The 19,293-nt window shown below is 33.4% G+C and overlaps 1 protein-coding gene across 6 annotated transcripts in view; it reads right to left on the bottom strand.

Annotated features, from left to right (window-relative positions):
- LOC148601046 (eukaryotic translation initiation factor 4 gamma 3-like) overlaps positions 1-19,293 on the bottom strand; it is a 32,201-nt gene that overhangs the window by 11,876 nt on the left and 1,032 nt on the right. For 2 of the 6 annotated variants that reach the window (XM_088555606.1, XM_088555608.1), the window contains 16 exons: positions 18,417-18,439; positions 17,931-18,022; positions 15,993-16,133; positions 14,985-15,167; positions 12,136-12,459; positions 10,635-11,304; positions 6,522-6,619; positions 5,743-5,974; positions 4,740-4,873; positions 3,909-4,016; positions 2,984-3,166; positions 2,282-2,419; positions 1,936-1,995; positions 1,419-1,562; positions 767-846; positions 389-545 (listed from right to left, as the gene is read on the bottom strand). In XM_088555606.1, coding sequence (XP_088411732.1) covers positions 389-545; positions 767-846; positions 1,419-1,562; positions 1,936-1,995; positions 2,282-2,419; positions 2,984-3,166; positions 3,909-4,016; positions 4,740-4,873; positions 5,743-5,974; positions 6,522-6,619; positions 10,635-11,304; positions 12,136-12,459; positions 14,985-15,167; positions 15,993-16,133; positions 17,931-18,022; positions 18,417-18,439 — 2,767 coding nt within the window. Of the gene's footprint in view, positions 1-388; positions 546-766; positions 847-1,418; positions 1,563-1,935; positions 1,996-2,281; positions 2,420-2,983; positions 3,167-3,908; positions 4,017-4,739; positions 4,874-5,742; positions 5,975-6,521; positions 6,620-10,634; positions 11,305-12,135; positions 12,460-14,984; positions 15,168-15,638; positions 15,675-15,992; positions 16,134-17,930; positions 18,023-18,416; positions 18,440-19,293 lie in introns of those variants that run through there. The other 4 variants (XM_088555609.1, XM_088555610.1, XM_088555607.1 and 1 more) reach the window with 3 other exon arrangements.

The raw sequence follows: 19,293 nt of genomic DNA, 5'->3' as shown, positions 1-19,293 counted from the left end.
TATACTAAATTCTCACTAGACCAGTTTCAGTAACGAGGAATTCAAGTGTTCACCACCACTATTGGTGTAAGACAGGGATAACTTTTGATCATCATCAACTGGTTTTCATTTGAAATTCATGATTATATTTGTCCCTTTGAAGACAGACTTCTATCATTAGTTTAATATTTCCATATTCATCATTATCAATGAGAAGATATAACTCTCAAGTCAAATAACGATAGTTTATTCATTTTCATAATATACATCAAATTTTAGATACATTAAGAAAGAAGAACAATAATATTTGTTAACAATACCTCTTAGATCTAAGTACAACAGATGTTTAAGTATAATTCATATCTGTTGAAATTTTAGTGGCAACTTGTGATCCATAAAAATATCTTACCTTGGCCTTATCAGAGTCTAATTCTTTTCCTATTGTCCTTAACAATTTACATAAACATTCCAAACTCTCTTCATCCTTATTATTGAGCAATTTAAACACACATTCATGCATGATAGGTTCTGTCAACATCTTCAATTTAAACAATTCACCAATAAATCTACAAAATAAAAGGGATGTATCAAGATATACTTTCAACTTGGAGTAATAAATAATATCTTACGATCAAGTTCTCAAAATATTTTATATCTGAGATCAGTTAGTGTAACATATAATACGATTTTACAAATGGATCAGTGAAAGAGATGAAAGGCCGAAATACAAATAAGAAAATATGACTGAGACCTTTTCTACACTTCAACTTATATCTTCAATACAAACCTGATGTTTCCAAGAGATCTTCTTCTATTATTGGTTTCAGCAAGTTCTATTTCTTCTTCGATTTGAGCCTTCTTATCTTCCTAAAAAATGAAATTAATACACAGTTTTATAACTATTAAATTAGAAATTCAATATCATTCAGAACAAATATGTCACTCTTTTATTTTTTTCTCTGGAATTTTTCTCATTTTTCTACTATTTGGCTCAAATGACCAATCACAACATTTCATACAACTTTAGCTGCAAACAACATTGAAAAATTTTGGTCCTTCATTGAATTATAATTCAATATTTGCTTTAACTTGCATATTCAGTGGATAACATCCCAAATTTCATGGCATTAATTTTGATTGAAGTTCAGTAATCTTTTTTAGCAAATGAAGATGTTAATTTATAATTTTATTGAAATTGAACTATTCAACAAGCTCATTTTAAGAGCATTAGAATGGGAGATACTTGAATTATATTTGAAGGTTTGATATTATCATTCCTGATTTAAAAAAAAATGGTTGAAATAGCCATTCTATCATATTCACGATGGACACCAATAATATTCAAATACAGTATCTCCTTATGTAGCAGCATTAACAAGCTTCACATAAAAATATACCTAATTCTTAATAAAGCAAATTCTATATCATATACTACCTACCGCTGCTTCCTTCAACTGAACTCTCATTTTTTGAATGTCATCATCATTCTTTTTGTCTTGTTCGAACTCTCTCTGACATCTAGTGAGCAGAATAGCACGGAAGTTTACAAATTCTCCTGGTTTGGATTCTGACTGTACTTTAATCTAGAGAAAACAATCAATTTTAATTTTAACAATAGTGGTAAAAGTTTCAATGAGCTAAAAAAAAAAAAAAGAAAAAAAAGAAGAAAAAACCAGCCTAGAATACTCGTGTATTCTGTGTTAGCACTATCAGAATGTCAAATGCTAAATGACACTTAAAAATGTCAAGTTTAAGTCCATTATAAACTGGTAAATATACACAAATCTTTCTTCCATTTGTTCAACTCAATGGGTTGAAAATAAGTTTTTCTTAAGAGACATCCATTCAACACTTGAGTCAAGACAGCAGCAAACATTTGATAAAGCATTTCATTTGACGAAACATAATATATCTTTGAAGTGATAATAAATACCACTTCTATTTCTTCTAACATACCGAAGTCAGATATCTGCACATGCTGGCATAGGCTACACTAAATCCCGGTTCAGCAATTGCCTAAAAACACAAAAGTAAATAAAATTTCAGTTTTCATTTTCCATTAACAGGTACAGAATTCTATTGTTTCTTACACAGTTTTTTAATTGCTGGACTATTCTGAAAAAGTCTCACATAATGTGGAAAAGTTGTATAAAAGTCAACTTGCAACACACGAAAAATTGCCAGAAGCCTTAGAACTGCAAAAGGAAGACTTGAGTCTGATAATAAGTTTAATCTACTTTCCTGTAAACATTCGATCAGGTTAAGACTTGCCAAGTTTATGTCAAAACATTTTGATATTTACCTTTTCAAAAACAAGTTGAGCAACCCCTTTCAGATGTTCCTCAGATGTGATTTCCAATTCTGACATTTGTTTGACCAAAGTCTGAAATTTCTGGGGTGTAAGTTTGTTAAGAATACCCCTGGCTTTCTTGTACAAATCCTGAAATAGTTACACAATGTTATTTGAAAGTATATGTACATGATTCATGCTGAGTGTTCTTTTAAAATCAAAACTTTCTTAACAGATAATGTCACGAAAGTAGTTGCGATTAAATCATGACAATTTTTAAATAGATTTACATTTTCTGTGGACAGTTATGTTTAATCCTATTTTGGATCTCTTAAGAATAATTACATATTTTTTTTGTCTTTGCTATACACAGGGATGATTTTACTAGGTCTACAAACGAAGCAGAAATTGGCAAAATTGTAAGTAAATATACAGTAAAAAAAAAAAGAAGCGTAACGGTAAAATCCGGATTTGAAATAGCTAATAAGCGGGAAAAAATCATCCCTGTATACAAGTTTAAAACACAACATAATCGAGTTATAAAATGGAATAATTTCTCATCAGGTTACAAAATGGAGTGATTCTTCATCAGCTTAACCAGTTTAAACACTGCATATAGCTAATACATTGTAAATACTCAAAGCAGTAGGTGAGATCCATCATATCCTATGAATTTATACAAATCTGAATTGATTGATATAGCTATGCACCTACCTCAGTCTTAAGTTCTTCAGCATTCTTTTCCTCTTTGGCCTCTTTGTGTGATGGCTTCCAAGCTGATTCTGCTTTGTGTAATTTAACTTCTTGTTGCATTGATGACAAATTAATAACTTTCTGTGCACTGGGTCGGTCAGGTATTCTCTTTTGTTGTGAATTACGCTTTGGTAAATTCCCACTCTTAAAAAATAAATTCAAAATATCATATTACTCAAGATGACCTACAAATGGAATTAAGAATTTAAAACCCATGTGAATGGTTGATATGGAAATATTAACAACCTCACGGAAAGATTTAATTATTTCTTAACAACACAAAGAATATTTTTATATTTCTTGCTCCAGGACATCTTTCATTTCCCAACCTTGCAAAAGAATAGGTGATGTAAGATTCATTTTCTCACAATGAGTTTGTTTCAGGACTGAAACTGCTGGTATTTTTAATGAGAAAACATTGTCCTGAAAATTATTTCCTAGAAATAAAGAACTTTTATGTGTAATGAACAGGAAAGTGACTTATGAGGAACATTGAATTCACTATCATTAGTGTGTTTTCCTTCCCTAGACAATGGTGTATGACTATATGTTAGAAGATGGTGCCAGTACTTGCCTTTAGTCACTAGCCTGAAGCTACTAAAAATTGATTTGTGCTCGTGAAATGATGTGTAGTTTTCTTGTTTCGGGCTAGTTGATCCTATATAAATCCTATATTATTCAGTCTAGTCGTTGTTGAAAATTTTGATACACTTTAGTGCTATCTGAAACATTTTTGTGTTAGAATGCACAAAAAGCACCCTGCTGAAAGTTTTTGGAAGAGCTTTAAGAAGTCAAAATTTAGAAGCACTGTTTTAAATCTTTTATTATGTCATTACTTTTTTTGATAAGTGCTTACTGCTGATTACTTTTGTAAGGAATGACTTACTCTAGATGGTGTTCCTTTCACATATCCAGGTGTGAAATCAAATCCTCCACCAGCGGCGGCTGAAAAACTGAATTCTCTAGGACCTCTGGCATTACTGACCATCAGTGGCTGCAATTTACGAAGACAACTTAAAAAGTGTGATCAAATAAGGACAACATACAAATTTCAAACCCAGCTTTTAGAGACTGAGAAACAAACATATCATATAAAGACAAAGTTTGCACTTGAACATATTATGTATGTGATTAAACAGCATTTTCTTAATTCTTAGTAAATGTTAAGGAGAAAAACAATGAAGGGTTTTAATATCAGTGCTCCCCTTTACCCACTAGCCCAAATCCCATTGGTAGTAAAAATTGATCAGTTCATAAAATTTGAATACTTTTAACATCGAGTTTTTGTGTCATGCCCTAAAGACACATTCATGAACTCACCTTTTCTTTTTCAGTTATACCAATGTTTTCAAAAAGTCATTATTAGAACTAAAACAGCTTTTATTGCACATCATTCAGATTAAATTAAAAAGTTAATTTATCATTGATAATTTAATTTCAGAAGTAACACACTTTCTGACTGGATTAAAAATGGTATCCATCATCAAACTTTTCCGATGGTTTACTCGTTGAATTTTATTAAAAATTAAATGTAGAACTGGCTGTTATAATTTTTCAGTCTATTTGAAATAACCCAAATGCCAATGGTGTACACTTGAAAATAATTTGCTATGCAGGTTATTTAGTGTGCATCACATAATCGAGGTTATTTCTTCATAGACCAAAAAAAATATAACAGTCATTCCTTAAAAAGAAAAATTCAGAACTGGAATCTTACTGTGTCTAAAATAATATCTGGCAAATCAGGTAAGCCTTTTGGTTTGGTTGTAGACTTCTCAGCAAACTGCATTTGAAGTAAGAATTCTCTATCATATAGTTTCTTTCCTTCCATATTAATTGGACTCCATTGATCTGAAATATCGTGGTTATTATTTCACTTGGCCGTTTATGTTATTACTATATCTAATTATTTTTGCATTATCAGTAATTCTAACATGACATCTTCATATTCAAACAGTACATGTCTGTACAACCACACATTTAGCACCTGCGCACTGTCTCTTTCCTTTCGCTGTCGATTCCAGACAAAACACTCATTTAACAACATTTACGCGATGATTTAACGACTGAGAGGTTAGCTAATTGAAATCAATTAATTATATATATATATACACACACATTTAACACATATGATGACATAAATATACAAATTTAATCCAACTTCCATACAGGGGAGGTTAAACGGAACAGCCATTACTTTGGCTACGCCTAGGGAAAATTTCGTCACAAAAATTAACGTATTTGTCATATTAGAAAAGAAATAAGTCCTTCCGGAAGTAGATCTGTACTCATTTTAACTTGGGTTTGGCATTAATGTTCTCATTTAACAACTCCGTGTTAAATCATCCAATATAAATGACATACCCATGTTAAAATGAGTACAAATCTACCCACTCCATGCTCTCAAATAATCTCTTCTAAATATTTGAGTATGGGTGAATCATATTGCATCATATTGTAAATGTACGATTTTAAAATCCCAGCCTAATTTTTTATTTTTGTCAATTTTTCAGAGACAGGAGGGATAAGAATCTACCACCTAATTTTATTTAGACTATGCCATGCTTGCCACAAAATGTTTTTAAGAGCTCATATTTCTAGCAACAATGAACAAAATTCAAAATTTAATTTTATGGTGATTCTATTCATGGCATTACAGGAAGACATGTATGTAAACATGCATGTACATGTTATACTATTTTTATCTGAACAAAATCTACCTTCTTTATATGTATATCTAAGTTTCTGTCCTGTCGATTCAGTCTCCTCTTCTGCAGACATTTCCGTATTTTTCTCATTTTCTTGTTGAACTTTATCCTCTACACTGATCTGTACAACTGGAATCTGTTCTACTTCTGGTTGTGTCTGTTTGACTTCTTGTTCTACAGGTGTCACCTCAACTTCAACTGGTTTTTCTGTCGTTGGGGCCTCAGGTTCAGCTTCCTTTACAGTCTAAAAAAATTAAAATAAAATTCTACAATTCAGAAGCTGAACATTAAAATCAAAATCTTGAAATGTTATTAAAAAAGTGCTCGAAAATAAGTCAAACCATTACTGTTACCAGGAAATCAATGAGTGAAAACCCATGGAGTTCTAGAGGGCTCACAAGTATATCACAGGGTGACAAATATAACATCACTATTGATACCAAGTGGACATTGGGATAACAAGTTTAAACAAAAATCAAATTTTCAAGGACAATTTTACAAGCACTAGAATTGGGTAGGGGAATCAAGATATATACATGTGTAGGAGGTCTTCAAAACTGACCATCAGCCTGACCGCAATGGCTGGTAAAAATACTGGTGTGCTTGCAGAATTTGGCTAACATGCCAATGATTTCTATAAAGGTTCATTAAAACTTTTGAGCTTAAGCTTGTTGTCAGAAACTCATATGGCAAACACTGCGTAGGTCAGAACTAAAACAACTTGTGACTTTACACAATTGTCAGGAAGTGCAGGAAAACCAAAATCTAATAATTTTAAAAGGCCAACTTACTTTGACATCAACAAATGCATCCATATCAGATCCTTCCATGTCTTTTTTATTGAAATCTTTAAATTTCTTCTTAATTTTCTCTTTCCTTGTTTCTCTTGCTGTAAAAAATAGAAATAAAATAGTAATTTTATCAGCAGATTTAAATAAATAAAAATGTAAATTTCGAAGTTAATGAAAGAAAAAAGAAAACTATAAAAATAAAGGGCTTAGATTGGTTATATACATGTACCCTCCCTTCATGTTCTTCAAAAGCCAACAAGAATGCTATGTGTAGACATATGTCCCCTTGCCGCCACAAAAAAAGTTAAGAGCAAAGCCCTTTAACACCTGTAAAATTTGTAGAATCAAAATTGCAATGCAATCTGATCAACACCACATATGTTAACAATCTTGAAAATCTGAAATATATCTGAGCAGCAATGTCAGAGAAGTTGTGTCCACCAAGTTCCGATAATGTAGCATGTACAAATTCAACTAAGTGCCGTAACTCCTGTAAAATCAGTCAAATCGAAATGCAATATGATCAATTACATATGGTGATGTTCAATCCTACTAAATTTGCACAAAACCCATTGAGCGGTTTCCAATGAGTTGTGTCTACAAAGTGTGGCATACGGATGCACACACACTGACACCAGTATTTCTGTCTCTCCCCTTCCATGTTGTGGCAAGGGAAAAAAATATTTTTAGACTACTAGTCAACTATATTAGTCACAGTGACAAGCCATAGTATCTTGAAGCTCTGCCACTTTTGTTACAACCATTAAAAAGTTAACAGCAGGATCTGCTAAAACTGGTCTCGATATTCAACTTTTAAATTAGGTGTTTTATAAAAAAATACAGAGCTTGAAATGGGCGTGTAAAATTTCAGTGTGGACCAATAAAATTATCATCCCAGAGCCCACTTGGTCATAACAAACCATGCTATTTTCTGAGGACTCGAAAATGCAGAATTTTAAACATTCCTTGACTAACCATACATTATTTAAGATTTAACTTGAATAAACTGTTAGGGCTGTTCCCGTATAACATACATGGGACCTGGGGACGGCATTTTTAAAAAAATATATACTTGGTTGTGGGTTGGTGGAAAATGCATCTATGGCACAGTACTGGGCTTGGAAATTCGCTTCTGTGAGTGGTTGTTGGGAAAATGAAGGAACATTCTGTTGAAAGTTGTTTTTTACTTTCTCGAAATGGTCCAAAATGAATCCCTGTCATTGTATAAACCTTTAATATAGTTGAGTTACGCGCTTTTGTTGCCGGCAGTTCGCGCCATTTTTACAGGTGTTCCGCCCGAAAATCGCCCTGTGTTTGTTTTGACATTATTCTTCCGGTATTCTCTGGGTTTAGCTGTGGAGCAATGGTGCAACCCGAGACACCCGAACATCAGAAAAGATGTCAACTTTTGTCTTTTGTTGATGTGGTTCATAAGTGTTCCTCATCTCTCGATTTTTTATGTAGATTAGACCACTGGTTTTCCCGTTTGGATAGTTTTACACTAGTAATTTATAGCTTACTTTTCAGTGTGATCCAAGGCTCCGTGTTAAAGATTGTACTTAGACTTATTATTATGGTTTATACTTTAAATGAATTGTGACTTGTCTCATTGGCACTCATACCACATCTTCTTATATCTATTCAGTGTGTCTGAATTATCATCAAGGCAACTCTTCCCCAATTAAACTTCTTTTGAAACTGAATTTGAACAGCTGTTAAATCACTATGTAGTCATTGCATATTGGTATCAAGAATAACCTATTCCAAAACTTCAAAATGAAAGGGTATGGGCTATGGAATGAATGTGTAGGTGACAAAAATACCAAATTATCAAAGAACAGGGCTTTTACTTCTGTTCTTCATCTTAGAAATTGTCAGAGAGTCTACAACAATGGACAAAATTTCCATACCCTTAAACAAGATAGCCACCAGTGCGCAAAGGAGCAGAATTTTCCATATGGATAAACATCAATATTACTTTATACTCTCTTGTTCCTCACCTGCACAGAGTGCATGAAAACTTAAGTGGTGCTTAAATACAGCAGATTTCCAGCTGAAAGTGCTAGGTATACAAGTTTTCTTGAAATCATTGATCCCCAATAAAACAAATGGATTTTAGGAAACTTCACACAACTATCAAGGCAATCATATGGATACACACAGAAATTTTAACTGGTTAGATGAGATACAAATTAGTTCATGGTAATACACCCGCTTCATATACGGTCACTGTTGTACAGTGTGGATCAATAAAACTTCTGCATTATCTTCTATCTCTCGTAAATATACCAAATATCATCGACCTGTGATATAAAGTGGTTGTTGAAAATTTGCTATGGACAAATACTCTTACAATTGCAAATACCAGGAAGGTAATCCCTATATTCTGGCCTTCTTCAAATTTGCTCTTAGGCAAGACAAAAATCAAGATTTAGCTATGCATTGAAAAGAGGATATGTGTGCATAAAAATGAATGTTGATATATGAAATGATTTTAATGTACAGATATATGAATGCACAAGAGGTAAAAGCATTAACAGCGAAAATATATGTTTTTTAATCAGTGTCTTAGCTAGGCAAAATGGAGGGGTGCAGTATCCTGTCATAATTAACCCTCAGGTATACCTCAGGTAATTATTGGTGATCATGCAGCTGATCAGGGTTGTCGGATGATGCTCATTTACAAGTAGAAATTGGTTCCCGATTGGATCTATCACCATTTCATGGACAGCCAATCATTGGTTAATAATTATTTTGTCTGTGGTCAACATGTGGGCAGCCATTTTTTTCGAGAATAGTCTGAAAACCGGAAACAGGAAGTAGTCACGTAGTAAAAAAGACGGACTGATGCTAAAAATTTCTAGTTGGCTTTAAAAAAAATTTTTTTAATTTTGGTGCAGTCCACAGTGAAATTCCGCAGTCGGTCGGGTAACTGGAAACAGAGGTATAATTTTATTTGGCCTAAGTGTTTTCTTGGAAACCTCAAAAGACCTAACTCCCAAAAAGAACCAAATACTATACAGAGTATGAAAACCAAAGGCTGTCTAGACAATTTTTAAAAGAATAGCAACTCAACAGGCCATGGCTGTTAGACTGAACAAGAGGCTCCCAGTAGACTGAACCACTTACCTGGTCATTTTTCCCCATTCAAGGGCAAAAACTCTAACAAGTTGTCAAGGAGTTGTCCGACAACTTTCATCACTTCAAGAGTTTTGTAGGCCTTACAATAAGGATCATTTCAGCAATTTGGCTAAAAATTTGGCTAAACCTAACAGTATTAGAGATACATGCAAAAAACTACCATCTAATACCTATATTCTATTTTTTGTAACGGCGGCCATGTTTTGCGACTGATCAAAAATCTCAACACCTGTTCTATGCAGGATATCCCAAAGAACATTCATACCAAATTTGGTTCCAATTGGTCAAGTGGTGTCAAAGGAGAAGAGTTTTGAAAAATTGTTAACGATAGCGACAGATGCTAAGTGATATCAATAGCTCATATTGAGCTTATGTTCATTTTGCCAAGGGTCGTCAAAGGGAAAAATAAAAAAGAAAATTTTCCAAATCTTCTGCAAGAAATTATGATTTCAGAATATGAATTTTGCTTCCTAGAAATGGCCAGAATGCATGATTTTGCAGCACCATTTACCCCAGAATTTCTTGAGCATTTATGTTTATTGGCACAAGCATGTTTCTACTTTTAAATACGAGTGCATTATACACCTGTTCATATTACGGTTTTTCACTCAGTCAAAATGTTAGGATTATAGTGACCTTTGAAATTAGAATTAGTTCTTGGTCAATATCATGTTAATGGAAATCATTATATACAAATGTATTGGCCTCGTCAAAACTCTTTAAGTCCATAGTTGTCAAATACATAATGTATTTTGACCTAGCATTACAAATCTAACTCAGAAAGGGAAATGGACAAGAAGATCAGAAGTAAATTCTCAGTAAAAGTAAACAAGTACAACAAAAACATTTAAATCTGTCCTACTGTCTGTTTTAGGTTACCTAACCAACCCTATTTTTTTTTCTCATCCAAACAGAAAATTTTTCTTGGCCTAATCCAATTTTTTTTAGGAAAGCATTAATATTATTTTATACCTAAACTTTCTGTTCCTGCAGCTGGTTCTCCTACAGCTTTGGGGTCCGGTTTTTGATCAACTGTTTCAGAAGTTTCCTTGGCATCTTCTGCACTAGATACCTTTTCATCACTTTTGACCACTGGTTTTTGTTTTTCACTAGTCTGAACAATTTCTTCATGTTTTGTATTTGGAGGTTCTGACACAGCAGTAGTTTCTACTGTCACTTTTTCTGGGATATTTCCATCCACTACTGATTCTTGATTAGCACTACTATTAACAGGTTCCTGTGAAGACTCTCTACTTGGTTCATTACTATTTACAACAGGGGATTTTCCTCCAGAACTCTCTGGAGTTTCATTAGTCCATGAATCCTTTGGAACAGGTTCTGCATTATTTTGAAATTGTTCACTTACAGTTTCACTAGTTGAAAGACTTTGGGGATTTTCTGGCATTGCAGAGACAGTATCATGTGGTTGTGGCGTATTATTTACAGTATTGTCCTCAACCACAACTTGTGAATGTACTTGTTGAACTACAGCAGAACTAGGATGACCTGGTTGATGTGGAATCATATGTGCAGGTACTTCTTGCTGAGCAGGGTGTGTTTGTCCAGGTATCTTCATAGTAGCAGCTACCTGGGCAGCAAACTGAGCAGCAATGGCATTAGTTTCATTTTGAGGTTGAGGAGCCTGAAAGACACAAAGAAACAATATCATGAATATAAAGATGCCTTCTTACTGGCCTTACAAGGTCTTTAATTCAAGAAATAATCTACAAGAATGTATAGTGAATTTGTTGGTTTATTCAAAGCTACCCTATCCTCTTCTATTGTGAAAATGTGTTTTGCTTTCCTAAATTTGGAAATTTAGAATAATGGTAATAACAAGAGGATAATAAGAAAAACACAAGTTCTAATGATAAATAATTTATCAGTGTAGTTCTTAAGCAGAAACACCATTTCAACACTACAACTACATACTGGAAAATAATTCTCCCTTTTGGGATAATTCTTGAGTCATTTTTAGACAAACTGGGAAATTTTCATTAGAAAAAAAAGCCTTTTTCCTATGTAATATCACTGAGGTAGTAGCCCATCTAAAGAAATACATTATTATTGATTGTGCATTTACATCATTCATAGTTCCTACAGCATAATTAAACAACAGTAGAAATATTTATAAATTGCAGGAAAATAACTTCATGTTTCCAGATAAATTTGTTTTGTTTCACTTTTTTCAGCCACCTGCTTCTCCGTTGAAATGTTGGAGGTTGATACAATAAGTATGTGTCAAGGAATTCTTAACAAAAATAAAGACAGCCAAGTATTTTGCATATCAATTATTATCTTGATCTTTAATTTATTCCTTTGAGCTTAACCATAATAATAAGCTAAGATTTCAAATTCAGTGTACTTAGATTAGACTACCTGACATATATGTAATTGGGTTGGGATGAGAATTTTAGTACTAAATAAAATACATGAAAATTCATGCAACTAATCTTTTTTTCTATGAACAAACCTCAACCTGTTCATTAGGAGTCTGTCCTCGTGAACTTTGACCACCAGGGGGTGTCTGCCTGTGGGTAATCACATCGCTCATGATATCTTTGCCCGTGTTGGGATCTACAATCTGGAGCACTTTTTTCTCCCTTTTAGCTGGTAGTGCTTGTTGTTGTTGACTCATTCCTGATGCAGAAAGAGGTCTTTGTTGCATACTAGGAACTTGGTAAACCACAGTAGTGTTGGGATAAGAGGTTTGGGGCATACCTGTGTAGTTACCCCCTACAGTCTGACCTGTATATGGAGGTTGTGGGGTGGGCATTCTCTGTGTACCTTGTTGAAGCTGAAAAGTGAATAATCAACAATTAAAAAATGTTGTTTTGACATATACATACAAGAAAATACACGAAATTCAACTAAAATTAACATTAAGTAAAAGACAAAGACATGGTAAATACAATAACTTTTGACACCTAATTTGACTTAGTAATAACCAAAAATGATGGTCAGGGTTCACAAATATTGGCTGTTTTTACCATCAAAACGAGACTAGGACTGGTTTTACAAAACTTGCAATGGTCCCGATAACTGATAAAAAATGGTGCATCAGTTCTTCTTTTGGATAATTTTTATAATTTTGTCACTTACAGAGTTAGAAATAGTAGCTTGCCCACCTTCATGCTAGCCCGCTACTGGCTATTTCTTGGCAGGGCTGGCTGGTTTTAGCAAAAATTTATATAGCCATATAGTAAATATATTGATAAATTGTATTCAGGACTGTCTAGAATTTGAGTGAGTTTCCTACCCCAACACTTAATGTTATTGCTTGAAATTTTTTTACTTGAGTGCCACACATCTTAAAACTAGGGTATTAACAGAACACTATAACTTAATGGTGAAAAAGGGGGTGGTAAAAAAGCTTACTCCATCTCCAAAAACATATTTTAGATTTTGCTGAAAAATGAATTTAATCTATATTTTATTTATGGTACTTAACAACTGTGCAAAGCTTTAAAAAAATTCAATGATCTGTTGACACATATTGCGGCGCGGTATAAAAACTGTTGACATCATGAACAGTTAAGAAACTCTTTAAGACTTAAGTAAATCTTTTAGTTTTGTGGTACTAAGGCCACTACTTAGTGCCAAAACTGGTTAACCAATAATTTTTAAAAGTTAAATAAACCAGTTTCAATTATTGATATGAATATGACATGTTTCTGGGGCAGTAACATAAGAACCTGTTGAAATAGAAACAACTCATCTGGTATGCAGATTTCCTATTCACGGCCTTGTATATTCATTGAAAAAAAAAACACATACAATGCATAAGGTATTTAAAGAAATTAAGCTTAAAGTAGATAGAAAAATTTTTAACTTCGCACTAAGAAAAAATATTAAAGATAAGAGAGGTAGATTTTAATAATGAGTAGGTAGTAATTAGAAAATGGAACCACAAAATTACGAATTCAATGATCAATTTATTTCTGTGGATGAAAATCAACTTGGATAGAGACTTAAAATATTTAAATCACGGCACTGAATATGTTTGTGAAGGAGGAAACCTTATCCAGCAGTGGATGTTCTGCCACCCTTTACGGTTTAATTAAACAGAAGATCAATGTTTATTAGCGCATATATTTGCCTTGGAGTTGCCTACATTGTGAAATGTCCTAACCAAAATAATTCAGTTCTTCTGCTCACTTCAATCACTCCTTGTAAGGTCAGTGGCATAAAGAGGGTGCAGAAGTAAGAAAAGTCCATTTATTATAAATATGCAATTAAGCTGATTACAGATAAAATTACACGCCCTTTCTTTCTCATACTCTCTAAAACAGGACAGAGAATACCACTTGGGTCAATCAAAGGGAAACTCAAGTTTTACTCGCCAAGACGGTTTATTTCAAACATGAAAATGTTGACAATGGAGAATTCTGGCATTATACAAATAGCAATGAATGTGAAATTTGATTACTATTATAATATTAACAAAACCAATCGGCCATGTCACAATAAAAAAAATCTGAAAATTGTACTACAAGGTCCGTGGACAATACTACAGGTACTGAAGAATCAGTTTAACTTTTTAAAAAATTATAGAAATACTGGGTAAAATGAAGGTTTACTGGGAATTATTGAAACTCAAAATACTGATTTACAGGAAACAGTTTCTTCATATTAAATAATTGTTCATTAGAACATCTTGACCAAGCAAGTAGTTCCTCCCACCTCATCGACTTATGGTTTTGTTGTTCTTGTGAGGATTTGAGGGCTCACTAACCACATCTAACATTTCCATTACTTTACATGTTAAATAAGTAATTTTCAAAGTTTCACTGTGAATTCCCAGGACAAATGACATCTTAAAGTTGCATACCGTTGCAAAGCTTGGAAAATAAGGCTTCCAAAATCATTATGCTAATGGTACGATGATTGTAGAAATTCTTCACAAAATTTACTTGAATAAATAATACTGAAAATCCACATTTTTACCTGTTTTGCTAATTGACAGCATGGAGGCAAATTACTCACACATGTAAACAATATTCATACACTTTTGTAGTTAATTACATATATGATTTTAAAGTACACATTCTCAGCTTTATTTTGACTACTTTTAATCATAATACACACAAATAATGCACTTACAATGCATATGTCTAGGTTCAGTGTGTTTTTGGTACTACATAGGGGGGTGGCCATTTGACCCGGAAGTGGTAAGTGAGACCTGAAAGAACTTTTGTTAACGTTTGACCCAAACCATGAATTCAAGTCCCCAATGAAATGCCTTCTTCCTCTAACCACAAAATCCAAATGAAGCCACAGTATTAAGAATGGCGTAATTTCCATATCTATGGAACACCTTACCATCATCTGTGTGAGTTGTTGAGGGTTAGATTGAATCATTATTGGAGTTCCGTAAGCATTCATATTTCCCCCAGCTTGACTAGGTTGCATGTACATAACAGGAAAAACCGGCTGTTGTTGCTGTCCCATTGCAGGCATTCTCTGTTGTTGAGGGGGCCTGACAGGTTGGGAAGCATAAAACGGCTAAAAATAGAAAATTTCATTAAATCAATAACTTACAGGTAAAAGACAAGACTGCAAATGCCAGGAAAATCATGATCTGCCTATAAAATGTGTTGAAAAACCTGGTGAACTTTATCAAAATATTTGTTTTTAAAATCAGCTTGAAAGTGTTAGGTTTTACTGTTATATATACAAACTGCCACTAAGTCTGCAGTTTTTCAAAGGTTATGAATTTAATGACTGTTGGTCATGACAAAAAATAATGCTTTTTCACTAACCTTTTCAAAACCCTAAGCCACAGGTTTTTGATTTCCTATTTTAAGCCAACCTTGTAGCAAGAAGATAATACTACCTGTTGTAAATCGGGAAGTGAAAGGCTTAAACTTGCTGATTGAGACCAAGACTTCTTTTGATACACTTTTCCTCACACTTGCTGCTTGAGAGTTGAGACCAAGGCTTTCGTTGATACATACTTTGCTTAAGTGTACTTACTGCTTGAGACCTAGGCTGTTGTTATATACATTTTCCTAATACTTACAGCTTGAGAAATAGGCTTTTGTTGATACACGTATCTCTAATACTTATAGCTCAAGACCTAGGATGTTGTTCAATGTTGATATACATTTTCCTAATACAGCTCGAGACCTAGGCAGTTGTTGATATAAATTTTCCTAATACTTACAGCTTGAGAAATAGGCTGTTGTTGATACATATTTAATACTTATAGCTTGAGACCTAGGCTGTTGTTGATTGATGGTTTGCCGATATGCATAGCTTGAAACACTTTTCTGATACTTACTGCAAAAGACCTAGGCAGTAGTTGGTACACATTTCTCTGATACTTACTGCTTGAGACCTAGGCTGTTGTTGATACATGTTTTGCTGTTGAGCCAGGCTCTGGCCTGGAACCAACTGTGGATTGCCTAACTGTTTGTTTATATCATGGGTGAAGTTCTGTGGCTGTGGTACCTGCTGTTGAACTAATCCCTGAGAATTGAAAGATTGTTGATACAACTACATCATCTGCATAAATGCTTGCATGCAACAAGGTATGGGTTATGCTAAACTTTTTGCATAGTAAAAACTTATGACAAGCTACGCAAGGCGAACATAGCACATCTTTATGGGAAGCATTGAATAAAATGAATTGTACACAGCTGTTTTCTTGATTTCATGCATGATAATTATTTAAGGCCCAACAAAATAATATGTGTGCTTCCAGGTTCCCGATCCTACCTAATTTTGGGATGCTGATTTCCCGACCCTAACATTTTTTGTAAGAATTTCGTCAGGAAAAAAACAGAACAAAATTCTGAAAAAAAAATCAGTTCTGATCCGACCGTTTTAATTCCAAAAGCTGGTTCCTGACTGCCTCATGTAGATGTCTATAGATAATCAGCTGGGAACCAGTGTAACAACAACATGGCAGCCTCCGGTGAGCAACACATCAGGCTGCTGGATGTGCATTTTCATAAGTGTAATCACATGCAATCAGTTAAAGAAATATTAGTAGAGAGAAGACAAACATTAGTACAACTATTTAAAATGTGACACAGAGAAATAAAAAAAATGTCAGAATTAACAATCAAATGCAGTCTAAACGTGCCGGGATCTGAGACCACAACAAATTTAACGTTTGAAGTGAAGCCAAACATGTTAATTGGTGAACTTATTATTTTCAACATTGTACATGTTGAATTTAAGTGTTTGCCTCAGGCTGAGACGTCAGCCACCCTTGATAATTGCTATTGCAGCCAGACAAGCTGCCACAACTACCACTGTAAATGCTTTCACACTTCCACGGTTGGCAATCCACTACCTGTCCACATCGCTTTGAATGTAATTTAATTGTGTATAAGCTATTTGAGTTTGTTCTTACAGGTTTGATAAGTTAACAGATGCTGTTTCTCGTTTTAAAATTGAAATAATTTTCCAGCTGCATGTCCATTCTGTAGAATGGCTACATATGAGAAATCAAAGTTTTTTACCACTTTCTGTCTGCACAGCGGACAGGTGAAAATGGCATTAAAAGTCCAGAGTTGTAGTATATAAAACTGGTTAATAGTTGTTTAGACATGGCAAAAGTATTCTAAGATGTGGGAACATATCAAATGACAACAGAAGATCTTTTTTTTACTTTTCAGAAACATGTTAAAAATGCATTAAATAACAGCATCAAGTACATGGAACCAAAATTTCTTTCCTTAAAAAAAAAAACCATTCCCTACCTACTTTTTTCTGGTATGAAACAGGAAACACACATACGACTTTGTTTGGCCTCACATCAAAATTTACAGGTATGTAAAAAAGATAAGTTCAAAAAATTTAAACCAGTTTCAGTAACGAGGAATTCGCTTATTCACCACTGTTTGTGTAAGACAGGGATAACTTCAGATCATCATCCACTGGTTTAACATTCAATGTTCAAGCAAGAAAAAAAGTTTCTGTTTGGGTTACAATGTACATGTACCTTAGCCAACCACCATAAAAGCATTATGCCTCACGTCTGCTAAATAAATTCAAATTAGATTAACATGAATGAAAGGTCAAGGATCACTTTTAATTTTTCATCTAAAACATCATAGAAAATTGAGTCCCTTATAAAGCATCAATACTCCTGATCTCCATGGTCATTTTCATGAATACAATAGGTCATACAACTCATTACACCTGCTTTGTGTGGACTTTTATCAAAATGACCAATTTTTAGACAATATCGCATTTAAAATCTATCGAAATCATAAGAATCACAAAAGCAATAGTCAAGTTTAAATGCAACAATACCTGTTGATAAAATCCACTTTGCGGCTGAATGAAAAACTGTGGCTGTTGTTGCTGCTGATGTGGCTGTTGTATTTGGTCTTCTTGTGTTACCCCTTCAAATAGCAAATCTTGAATTCAAACAACATCAATGTAAAATAAAGACGGCATTTATAAAGATATAGTTCAAAATGATGTTACACAATTTGTTAACCCATTTCTGGTGAAAATGGAAACTGGCATCAACCATCAGACGAAATATTAATTATAAATTTTAAATCATTTTATAATATAAAAAATTTGTCCTTTTTTATCTTAAGTCTTAATTTCTTTCTTTCCTGATACATCCATTTGTACATAAGCACCATGCTACTACATTGTATAGGAAGACTTAAATTTGTCTGCAGTTGTCACTAAAGAAAATTGAGACTAAAAATGGGAGATGCCGAGGAAGGCAATGGTTTGTTGAAGCCGTAGACTAGACACCACTTAAATGACTAATTTACTCACAATAATTATGTGTTCCTCTTGGTCTAAGAAGCTAGTTAAGGAAAATTCTTTGTGATATAGCTTTCAATAATGAAACCACTGCACATAAAATCATGCAAACTTACACCCATACACAGGCTGAAACAGGGCATAATGACATGATGAATGTTGTTTCAGAAAGTTACACTGATGCAGGTTTTACAAAAGTAAAAAGTTTTGCTATATTTTTATTGACCTAATCTAGCATATCATGAACTCACTGAACTGCATCAAACACAAGTCATTAACCTTGTTTCACTGTGTTGTTAAATTCTGTATATAGATATTTGTGAAGTTTAACTTCTTTAGCTTTGCCATAAACCAATCTGTCAACCTTATCCAACTTACCCTTCTTACTTACACAATTTCCCATGTGCATTTAACTACAAAATTAAGACTATTAAAGAAAATTTTCTCTTCAGTCTAAATGGATATACAAAAAAAAATTTCATGAAGAGGAATTTACTGTTTAAAATGAAAACAAAATTAGAAGAGATCTGAACTTGGTAATCATAATTCCAAATCATTTCACTTTCATTATGCAATTATCAAGTCATTCTTTTTCTTTTTCATAAGGGAAAGATAAAAATCATTAAAATCTTTACAACTCATTGTAAGGGTGTGAAAGACAGCAAACTATAACTGGAAATGACCAAAACTTCAAGGCAGAAGTACATATACGTTTCTATGGATAATTTATTTTCTGAAAATAAAATTTCCTAGCAGATTTATAAGTAATGATTAATCTCCATTACATGAAATATCATAACTGAGAATTTTAAGTACATGTAGCAATTTATAGAATTTAACACCATACATATTTGTCTTTTGAGCACATCAAATTTAAGGACTTAGTAAT

The sequence above is a fragment of the Perna viridis genome, chromosome 12 (assembly GCF_037379345.1).
Source record: "Perna viridis isolate PV_CMFRI_1.1 ecotype Kerala chromosome 12, ASM3737934v1, whole genome shotgun sequence".
Classification (NCBI taxonomy): domain Eukaryota; kingdom Metazoa; phylum Mollusca; class Bivalvia; order Mytilida; family Mytilidae; genus Perna; species Perna viridis.
This window is presented reverse-complemented; position numbering and strand designations above follow the sequence as displayed.